General features: G+C 48.0%; 2 protein-coding genes and 1 non-coding gene across 49 annotated transcripts in view; 2 read left to right on the forward strand and 1 right to left on the reverse strand.

The window, feature by feature from the left end:
• LOC127039342 (zinc finger protein 501-like) overlaps positions 1-10837 on the forward strand; it is a 259420-nt gene that overhangs the window by 226891 nt on the left and 21692 nt on the right. For 7 of the 39 annotated variants that reach the window (XM_050932838.1, XM_050932836.1, XM_050932840.1 and 4 more), the window contains exon 4: positions 130-246. The exons of 30 other annotated variants lie outside the window; for them this stretch is intronic. In XM_050932838.1, the coding sequence (XP_050788795.1) occupies positions 130-246 (117 nt within the window). The remainder of the gene's footprint in view (positions 1-129; positions 247-10837) is intronic. 2 more of the 39 variants (XM_050932854.1, XM_050932856.1) reach the window with 1 other exon arrangement.
• LOC127039340 (zinc finger protein 135-like) overlaps positions 1-10837 on the reverse strand; it is a 154088-nt gene that overhangs the window by 30988 nt on the left and 112263 nt on the right. The gene's annotated exons all lie outside the window — the stretch shown is intronic.
• TRNAC-GCA (transfer RNA cysteine (anticodon GCA)) lies at positions 6051-6122 on the forward strand. The gene has a single exon. It is a non-coding gene; the product is annotated as a tRNA-Cys (tRNA).

Below are 10837 nucleotides of genomic sequence, written 5' to 3' on the forward strand. Positions count from 1 at the left end.
CTTTGAGCCAAGGAAGCTGGTCTTGGGATATTACTGCTTGAAAATGAACTGGGGTTAAAACCATGGAATATTCTTTGTGACAAGTATCCCACAAATTCCACTGACCTCCCTTGTTTTCTTTGCCTGGAGTAGGGTTTCCAGTTGCCAAACCTGATGTGATCTCGCAGCTGGAACGAGGGGAAGAGCCGTGGGTCCCGGACCTCCAGGGCTCTGAGAAAGAAGTGCTCCCGAGAGCTGCCTGCACAGGTGAGGAATTGGTTAAACCAACTCAACAACTGTTGAGGAATGCAGGAAACATTTGGGATGCCCTACAAAGACCCTGTGAGCTCTCCAACTTCAGGATTGTTCCCTGCAGATGTGGAATCATTATGGCAGATATCACTCATGGCTTCCCTCCTACCCTGACTGACAACTGGCAGCAGGTCCCTCCCCTATCTCACTTTCCCCTGAGTGTTCTGGTGAGATGCGGACCAAAAGTGGTCCCTTCCTCTCTCCTCTGGGGAAGGGTTTGGGGAAAATCAGCACCTGGTAGGTTTGATCTCTCCTGCACGTATTTTGGTTTGTTCATTCCTTTTTCCATTCCTATCTCTGAGAGTTCCTTTATCTCTGGTGCAGGGAGTGACCTATGTCTGGGTTCTCTCTGTCTCCGATCAGGTGATGGGATGGTGAGTGAGAATGAGAAGGAGAAACCCCTGCAGGAAAAGCTGAGCAAGTAGAACCCCATGGAACATTATCAGGAAGATACAAGAGGAATGTTTCCGGGAGTTGTGCACTCCCAGAAAAAGCAAAAGCCTGTGAGACTCGGCAGAGGCCAAAGGAAAACTTCAGTAGCCACTCAGCCCTTATTGGAAATGAGATAATCACCTTGGAAGAGACACACTACACATGCCCTGAGTGTGGGAAAAGCTTCAGTCCCCACTCTGCCTTTCTAACACACTACAGAATCCACTGTGGAGAAAGACCCTACACCTGCGCTGAGTGCGGGAAAAGCTTCAGTCATAGCTCAACCCTCATTAGACATCAAAGAGTCCACACTGGAGAGACACCTTACACATGCCCTGAGTGTGGGAAAAGCTTCAGTCACAGCTCTGCCCTGATCACACATCAGCGAATCCACACAGGAGAGAAACCCTACACCTGCCTTGAGTGTGGGAGAAGTTTCAGGCATAGCTCAGCCCTCATCTCGCATCAGAGAATCCACACAGGGGAGAGACCCTACACCTGCCTTGAGTGCGGGAAAAGCTTCAGTGATGGCTCAGGCCTTATCACACATCAGAGAATCCACACTGGTGTGACACCCTACCCCTGCCCTGAGTGCGGGAAACGCTTCCGTCGGAGCTCAGCTGTTATCACGCATCAGAGAATCCACACTGGCGAGACGCCCTACACGTGCACAGAGTGTGGGAAAAGCTTCAGTCAGAACTCAACCCTTCTTAGACATCAGAAAATCCACACAGGAGAGACGCCCTACATGTGCCCTGAATGTGGGAAAAGGTTCAGTCGGCGCTCGTACCTTATCACACATCGAAGAATTCACACTGGAGAGACGCCCTACACGTGCCCTGAGTGTGGGAAAAGCTTCAGTCAGAGATCAAACCTTATTAGACATCACAAAATCCACATGGGAGAGACGCCCTACACGTGCCCTGAGTGCGGGAAACGCTTCAGTCAGAGGTCAAACCTTATTAGACATCACAAAATCCACAGGGGTGAGAACTGTAACAAATGCCTTGACTAGGGCTGGCCAAAGATTTTTTTTTAAAGTCACATTTGCTGATTCCCACATAGTGATCTGTGCACCATCTTCACTGTGGTCTCAGGTCCACCAGATGAGTTGCCTGCTTCTGCCTTTTGCATCTCACCTTCTCTGGGGTCAGTCCTGTGATCTTTTCTATCAACTCCTTTCCTTTTGAGTCATAGGAGTGTGTGTCCCTCCAGCCAGGAATGTACATCCACTCCAGGTGGGGGAAAGAGGTTTGATCCCAACAAGCTAAACTGAGGCAAAAGCTCCCTGTGCCTGACATCCACTAGGACTGTACATGGCGTTGGCTGCTCAAGTTAGTGATCTCGGTGTAAAAAGACAATTATAGTTGTAGTTCAGATGCAGCCCAGGTGCAGTGGTTGGCATTAGCTTCCCCCTTGACCTGACCTAAACTCCATCACTTTTCCTAGTCTAAACAAACCCTGAGCATCACGGTTATACTGTTCCCCCATTTCAAAGCAATTGTCTATTTCCCTCTTTGGGGACAAATTGTTTCATTCCCAGTTTGCTCTCATGTTGCTTCAGGTTGTGCTGGAGAGCAGAAATATTTTCCTCACCTAAAATATATTGAACTATAACAAAGATCAGGAACAGTGGTAGGGAAAAATCTCAGTTTACCCTCTGTAACATCAGAAGATAGGATGAGTTAGAGGGATTCACTCCTGCCCCGTAACTATCACAGTCCCCCCTCAGCCCAGCAGCTTTCACTTCGATGTCAGCCATAATAGCCATAGGCAATCTCTCCGCTTCCCAACGTGTCACATGGTGCTGTGTTCTCTGCTGCCTGTGCTAGGTATCACACTTTGAGTCTCAATCGGTCTCACTGGGGCTGGAGATTCAAGTGTCAGAGAGTCGGAGGAAAAATATGAATGGATCCCAGATCCAAAAGTAATTGCTTTTACTCCCTGTTTCTGTCTCTTGGCAAAGCTGCTTCTGACCTTTTCCCTGCTGATCTGAGAGTTTTGTTTGCAGATGGGAAGGTTGGCTGTTTTTCCCCATTATGATGATGCCACTGGTCTTGTAAATAACATGACTTGATAATAATTAGGTGGTGGTGGGTGAAGAAGGTTTGAATGCATCAGAGGAGAATTCAGTGCGAGATTCTGTTCTTATTGTGAATCATCAGATGTAACTTGCTCTGGAATTTCGTTTTATATGAAACTGAAAATGTCTTTCTACTCCTGGGGGAATTCTGCGCCACTGCGCATGCGCAGAATTCACATCTGTCACAAATTCTTTTTTTCCTGCCGAAAATGCATTCTGCCAGAGAAGTGCTGCAATTCTGCCTTTTTCCCATCGGAGGCGAGTGTGGCACCAGAACAACCAGCAGCGTGAATGGACCCTGCTGTTCTGGCACAGCAGGCTCTGGTGAGCAAAAGGTGAAACTGCAGCACTTCTCAGGCAGAAAGTATTTTCAGCAGGAAAAAAATTCTGTGTGCATGCAGTGACGCAGAATTCCCACAGGAGCAGACGTTAATCACAGCACCTTGGCCATAAAACCAGGTTAGGACAGAAGAATGGGGTACATGGGGCTTCTGGAGAGGGGGGTCACAGACTTGGGTTCATAATGACTAGTGGGAGAACAGACAAGGGCACGGGCTCAGGAGTTAGTGGGGAGACAGCATTGAGCCAGAGACTAACTAGGAGTGGGGGTGCAAGGCCACATGGGGACAGGGGAGAGGGGCTGCCAGGACACATGGGGCTGGGGAGACAGCTGCAGAGACACGTGGGGATAGGGAGGGGTTCAGGGACAGGGGAAAATGTGCCTGACTGAATGGGAACACCTTGAGGTCAGTCAGGGTCTGCACGGGGAAGGGTCTCCCTAACAGTCCCTCCCCCCCCCCAAAATACCTGTTCCATACTTCTCCCACACACACCAAACAACCCTCCAAGTTCACTCCAGGCTCCTTCCTTTTCTCTCAGCTCCTCCATTACCCCTGACTCCCCCAGGCCTTTGCACTGCTTCTGAGGGGATAGGAAATAAGTTTCTGTGTTGTAGTTTAAATGAATTACTCAAAGGTCTGTATTAATATGCCTAGTGAGGAATCTATTTGTCAGAAAAAATTACCAGAATCTTTTTTTGTCTGTATTGTTAAAGACATACTTGCTGGCAGGTATTTTGAAAAAAATTACAAGAATAATTCAAACTGGCATGATTATATTGTGTTATTTTAACAAATAAAATATGCAGATTTTTTAATTTTTTGGCTCAGAATTGTTCCAGGAGTATCTTATGCCCCTCTGTGTTATGGGCTTTTCTTTCCTGAATGCTGTTTGGTTACATGGTTGGATATTAATTTTATTTGACAGGATGAAGCTCAGATTTATTCCAGACTTTGAGACAAAGGACCTAGGGGTTACAGTGGACGAGAAGCTGGATATGAGTCAACAGTGAGCCCTTGTTGCCAAGAAGGCCAACGGCATTTGGGGCTGTATAAGTAGGGGCATTGCCGGCAGATCGAGGGACGTGATCATTCCACTCTATTCGACACTGGTGAGGCCTCATCTGGAGTACTGTGTCCAGATTTGGGCCCCACACTACAAGAAGGATGTTGAAAAATTGGAAAGAGTCCAATGGAGGGCAACAAAAATGATTAGGGGGCTGGAGCACATGACTTATGAGGAGAGGTTGAGGGAACTGGGATTGTTTAATCTGCAGGAGAGAAGAGAGGGGGGATTTGATAGCTGCTTTCAACTACCTGAAGGGGGGGTCCAAAGAGGATGGAGCTGGGCTGTTCTCAGTGGTAGCAGATGACAGAACAAGGAGCAATGGTCTCAAGTTGCAGTGGGGGAGGTTTAGGTTGGGAAACTTTTTCACTAGGAGAGTGAGGAAGTGAGGAAAACTTTTTCACTAGGAGGGTGGTGAAGCACTGGAATGGGTTCCCTAGGGAGGTGGTGGAATCTCCTTCCTTAGAGGTTTTTAAGGTCAGGCTTGACAAAGCCCTGGCTGGGATGATTTAGTTGGGGGTTGGTCCTACTTTGAGCAGAGGGTTGGACTAGATACCTCCTGAGGTCCCTTCCAACCCTAATCGTCTATGATTGTGTGATTCTATTATTCTAACCCAAGCCCGTGACTAATAGCAGCTCTGGGCTTTGCCTCTCTCTGTTTCTGGGAATCAGGGTCATGAAACCTCAGCCCTGCCCCCTGGGTCTGAATTAATATCCCATTTCCCACTCTGTGCTCAAAAAAAACCAAATGTTTCAAACCCCAGTGAGTGGAGTTAATTCAGTTCTCAGCCAGAGTCCTTCCCCCTCATTTCTTAGGGCATTGTCCCACCCTGTGGATGTTTCTTTTCCCTCCTCAGTTTCACACAGAGAAACAATTTCCTTTGCACAGATCCATGAACAGCAAAATCTTTCCCTGGGAGATGCTCTCCCAGCGACTTACCTTACTCCTCTTGTTCCAGTGGAGTACCAGAGTCAACCGGTGAGCGCTCTGTGGTCGATGGAGCGGGTGACCCGCTAAATTGACCCTCTGCTGCATCGATTACAACAGCATCAATCCCTGGTAAGTGGAGCCATGCCATAAGGGAATCCAGTGACGCTGCTGTATTTACGCCAGCAGAACGCCCCATGGGGACACTAAGCCTTGTCCACACTACAGGAGAAATTCGATCTAAGCTGTGCAATTTGAGTTACGTGACTAGCATAATGCAAATCGATGTAGCTTAGATCTACTTACTCTAAGTCCACACTACGCAACGTGGACGGGACTCCCCTACTCTTCTTGATCGGGTGGAGCACAGGATTCACTAGACCCACTAAATCGACCGCCAACGCATTGATCGCCACAAGTAGGTCGTAGAGAAGCCCTCATTCTGGTAGAAGTGGGGCCTGTTCTCAGTTTAGCGGATATCACCTTGGAAGACAATTAAGTTATAAGAAACTGACTTTTAGTCTGGAATAAGAGGGGTGACACCAGCTGCCTCCACCTCTCCCCCTACACTTCTCAGGAGCTCTCCCCTCAGCACTCAGGAGGAGCCATTCTCTAGAACAGTGTTTCTCAACCTATATTTTTTTTTTAACCAGGGTACAGGCAGGTTAAGATTTATTGGGGCCCTGGGCAGAGAACAGGGAGCAGGGTGTGGTCCCAGAAAAGTTGTGCTCTAGGGAGACTGAGCAGGTGGGGGGGTTTGTGCAAGGTGTGGGGTTTATATGCATTTATAAACTTTCATATACTCCTAATTTTAAAACCACCCAATGGCCTGGGAATATAACAGAATCTCTTGAAAGTGGGTGTGTCCTTCATAATCCTCAAAATCACTGGCTCCAATGTTTTATTGTCAGAGGGAGTATAGCTCAGTGGTAGAGCATTTGACTGCAGATCAAGAGGTCCCTGGTTCAAATCCAGGTGCTCCCTTAAAAGCTTTTATTAAATGAAAACATATTTTCATATCCATCTCCAGTATGTTCAGGAGTTCCACTGAATGGGGGGGCTTGAAATGAATTTAAACTCTTAACATTTTCCCTGTTCAAATGTATAAATATCTAGCACACCCGTCCATCAGCTAGGGTGACCAGACGTCTTGATATTTGGGTGGTTGCCAGCGGGGACACCCCCCCATGTGTCCCAATATTTTCTTCATCTCCTCTGGTTACCCTACTTTCAGTTGAAATCAGGTCCAATCCTCTGAGTTTCTAGTTTACGTTTTCTTACCAAATGTAGTACAAATTAGTCCATTTCTCCCCATATTCAGTCTGTGCCCAACTGTTAGAATGAAGCAGAGTCCTGTGAAAGTACTATCATCGGAATAAATTAAACGTGAGGATTAAGCAAAGCTGAGATGCAGACACAGGCTATCGTACAGCTGGTAAAGTAATGACCTGCTACAGATTCAAACCTTTCTTTGTGCACAGAACATGAATTGGGGCTCTAATAAATGGCGACCTTCCTTTAACCCAGATCATTGTTTTTTGTAACTTTCAGATGCATTGAAAGGGCAGCTTTTTAAAGATAATGTGCTTCTATTTCATGATCAGCAATAGAGTCTCTGTAAGTTTACCGAGCATAGCGCTGGGTGTGTCTGCATCTAACTAATTGCAGATTTCATATAATACCAGACAGTTAATTGAACAGTCTTACTTCAAGCAACTTGCTTGAACATTTCCTACTACCACCAAGATATGCACCTGCGGCGGCTCCACCCAGGCCTGCGCCCTAGGCTTCAACGAGTGCTCCTACTCGTCGTGGCGTAGCCCCCGCGGCTCTTGTTGCTGGCGATGGCCAGGTATGGGCCCGACGCTCCAGTGCCATCCATTTTCAGGGCTAGTTGATTCGGCAGGTGAGTTGTTACACGCTCCTTAGCGGATTCCAACTTCCATGGCCACCGTCTTGCTTAGTACCAAATAGTTAATTGAACAGTCTTACTTCTCCAGTCTCACTTTTTGGCCGCACTGAACACTTGGTGGAAAAAGCTAGGTATTTTTCCCCCCTTTTTTTTTTCCTAAGGACTGTGTGATCTCGGGCATGTTACTTTAACTTCCCTATGGGTCCAGAAAATACCAGCTCTTTGAAGTGTGTGGGGAATTGAGCTGTTTGGATAACCAATTAGTTACTAAAGAAACAGACTCTTGGGAAGTAGCTGTAATTTTTCTCCCAAACCTTTCTTTGTTCTCATATGGTATCATGGAATCTCTCCAAGAGGGCAGAGTTAAGGTTATCTGGGCACGGACCTTCAGTCTCTATTCCCTGCATTTCTAGAGTTTGAGTTTTGCTAAACTCAACGTTATAGATGTGTATGAGATACCTCTGGGGGAACCTTAATTCTGTGTTAACAAAGCCTATTGTTAGTGACACTTAATGAGACTAATCCCTCAGTGCTGCAATTCCACTGACTCCAGTGTTCGCTTTCTCCATTTCTGGTCCTAAGAAAATAAGGACGTTAAAACAACTTTCAGAACTAACATGCCATGAGACAGTGGAAGTGTTGGTCGCTCAAATAATTCAGTGCATGCTGTGTGAGTGTGTGTTTGCATGGGCACCTGCATGTAAAAAGCATAAAACATTAATTTATAACGGGGTAGGCAACCTATGGCACGGGTGCCAAAGGCAGCCCGCGAGCTGATTTTCAGTGGCACTCACACTGCCCGGGCCCTGGCCACCGGTCCGGGGGGCTCTGCATTTTAATTTTATTTTAAATGAAGCTTCTTAAACATTTTAAAAGCTTTATTTACTTTATAAACAACAATAGTTTAGTTCTATATTATAGGCCTATAGAAAGAGACCTTCTAAAAATGTTACTGTATTACCAGCATGTGAAACCTTAAATTAGAGTGAATAAATGAAGATTCGGCACAGCACTTCTGAAAGGTTGCTGACCCCTGATTTATAACATCTTTCTTAACTCCTTTAAATATCAGGTGGTACATTAACTATATCAAGTGGATTGTTCAATGCAATGACTGGTTTTATGCATTGCCCAGGACATATTTTTAGAATTATTTAAATTATTTAACTCATCTCGTTGAATATAAAGGTGTTTACTATATTCTGTTAAGTGTGTTGGTAGCTCAAATAATTAAGTTATTTTGTGTGTGTGTGAGAGAGAGAGAGAGAGAGGCACAACACATTAATTTAGTAATGCTGAAAATGTTCCCTTCTCCCTCCAGAACTGCCTGGGAAGCACGGTCTCTTTGTAGATTAATCTACTCCTTTGTCTGTATGAGGAGAATATTGTTTCTATTAAAAAAAACATTTATTTTAAAGGACTGACACGAAATGGCCACACGATGGAGCCGCAACATCAGGAACGCAAAGCAACAGGCTCCAGCTTCACACACTGATGGTGAGGAGGGATTGAACTCCGCTCCCCTCTGTTAACAGACACACTTGTCTCACTCTCTGAGGCCAAACACCAGTTTAAATGAATTTCCAGGGCTGATGAAAGGGGCCTTTGGGATTGATTTCACGTGTAACAAACACAGCATTTGTCGGTGTAAATAGCACAGGGGCTGGACAGAGAATGGAGAGCGACCCTGCGCTGCCTGGTAGCAAAGCCTGGCTTCCCAGCTGCAATCGGACATCTGCAGTGCTGGTGTAAGTAGCCCAGCCTGGCCCTTTTGGGGTTTTGTGCCTGGCACAGGGCTGCTGGTAGAAGTGCTGATGCCACGAATGGCTGCACGGTGCTGTGGCACGATGCCCTGCCCGCACACTCTACGGCAGGGTCATTCTACCTCCAGCTCTGTCAGATGCAAGAACAGGAGTTCGTTTCACCTGCCTTTTTCAGGCTGTGGGCACCCTGCTCTGTGAGGGGCATCCCGGTAGCCGAGACTCAGGGCTGGAACAGGCCCCTGGTTTAGGCAGTGGCCGCAGAGTTTCCAACACTCTACAGATAGGAACACCAGCATTTATATAGCAAATATGGCAGGTGGCCAGCTTGGCTTAACAGCGAAATCTTCCCTGAGCTTAAACTCAAAAAAGAAGCTTACAAGAAGTGGAAATGTGGTCAAATGATGAGGGAGGAGTATAAAAATATTGCTCGACCAGGTAGGGGTGTAATCAGCAAGGCCAAAGCACAACTGGAGTTGCAGCTAGCAAGGGAAAATTCAATAAGGACAAATCCAAAGTACTTCACTTAGGAAGGAACGATCAGTTGCTGTAGCAGGGTGGACCTCTGCTCCTGCCCTGAAGGGTTAAAAACAGCCCTGGGAGGGGGCTGGGGCTGGAGAAAGCAGCCTGTAGGCTGGGCTGATTGGGGAAGTGGCTGCAGCTGGGGTCATGCCCCAAACTGAGCCACGGGCCTAATAAGAAGGCCAGGGAAGCCAAGGGTAAGCAGTCTCTCTCTGACTGGGGAGGGAGAGAGACAGGCCTGGCTACTTGGGAGCTCACCTGGGGGGCCTAGAGGAAGGCAGGGCTGGGGAAAGGCCTCAGAAGCTGGGAAGCCCGAGGCCAGCAACTCCCCAGGCTGCAGGGCTGGTTCTAGGCCCCCTAGGTACTGGGCTTGCAGAGGGGCAGCCGGAGGGTGGGTAAAGGCAGCCAGGCCAAACCTCTTGTTGCCTATGATGATCAGCTGATACACTGCAGTCTGCCCCAGGGCACGGGGGCTAAACAGAGACTGGCAGTAGCCACGACTGAGGCAAAGAGGGGATAGTGGGGAGAGGGTTCCCCTGGGAGGGGGGAGACCCAGTTAAAGGGGCACCGGGGTCCAGGGAGGGACACGGGGGCCAGCAGCGGACAGGTGGATCACCGGCCTGCAGAGTGTGCTCCCAGCTGGAATTTGAACTAATTCCCTGAAGTCATGAGCAGGAGGCGCAGCAAGGGGTGAGTCCGGTCCGTCTACAGTTCCACACATACAAAATGGGAAATGACTGCCTAGGAAGGAGAACTGCGGAAAGGGATTGGCGGGGTCATAGTGGATCACAAACTAAATATGAGTCAACAGAGTTACACTGTTGCAAAACAAGCGAACATCATTCTGGGCTGTATTAGCAGGAGTGTTGTAAGTAAGACACGAGGAGTAATTCTCCCGCTCTACTCTGCGCTGGTTAGGCTGAGCAATGTGTCCAGTTCTGGGCAGCACATTTCAGGAAAGAAAACCCACTATTCATGGGGGAAAGGAGCCGATCAAATGGAAACTCTGGGTGGCTCATAGTCAGGAGTCCCACCCCCACCCCGCTCAGAGCATCCAGGAAATGCTAAGGTGAGGGGACAAAGAGAGAAACCTTCACCTCTCCCAGCAGATCCATCACCCCCCTACTAGCCACCGACTGATACAGGAGATGGAGCCCCGTGCAGGGAGAGCTCCCTGGTAGGAAGCCCAACACTCTCCTTGTGAGGAGCTGGATATGGGGGGAGAGGCACCTCCCCTAAATCTGACTGGTGGGTGCCCCCTTCATATCCCAGAGCAGCTGCTGGTTAGTTGGATCAGGCTCCAGCACTGGGAGTCTGGTCAGTTTTCCCAGTGCCATCTAGGTGGGGTGTTTCCTGTACCACAGATTAGGGTGTTTCCACCTCCAGACCCCATGGGTCTGTTCCTAGAATCTAGGCCACTTATTAAATTGTCCTGGCAGGTTTGCCAGACACCATCCTCCTCCCTTTCTCCACCCTGTGAATTTTCTGCCCCGCTCCAAGCTCCT

Source organism: Gopherus flavomarginatus, chromosome 23 (assembly GCF_025201925.1).
Source record: "Gopherus flavomarginatus isolate rGopFla2 chromosome 23, rGopFla2.mat.asm, whole genome shotgun sequence".
Lineage (NCBI taxonomy): Eukaryota > Metazoa > Chordata > Testudines > Testudinidae > Gopherus > Gopherus flavomarginatus.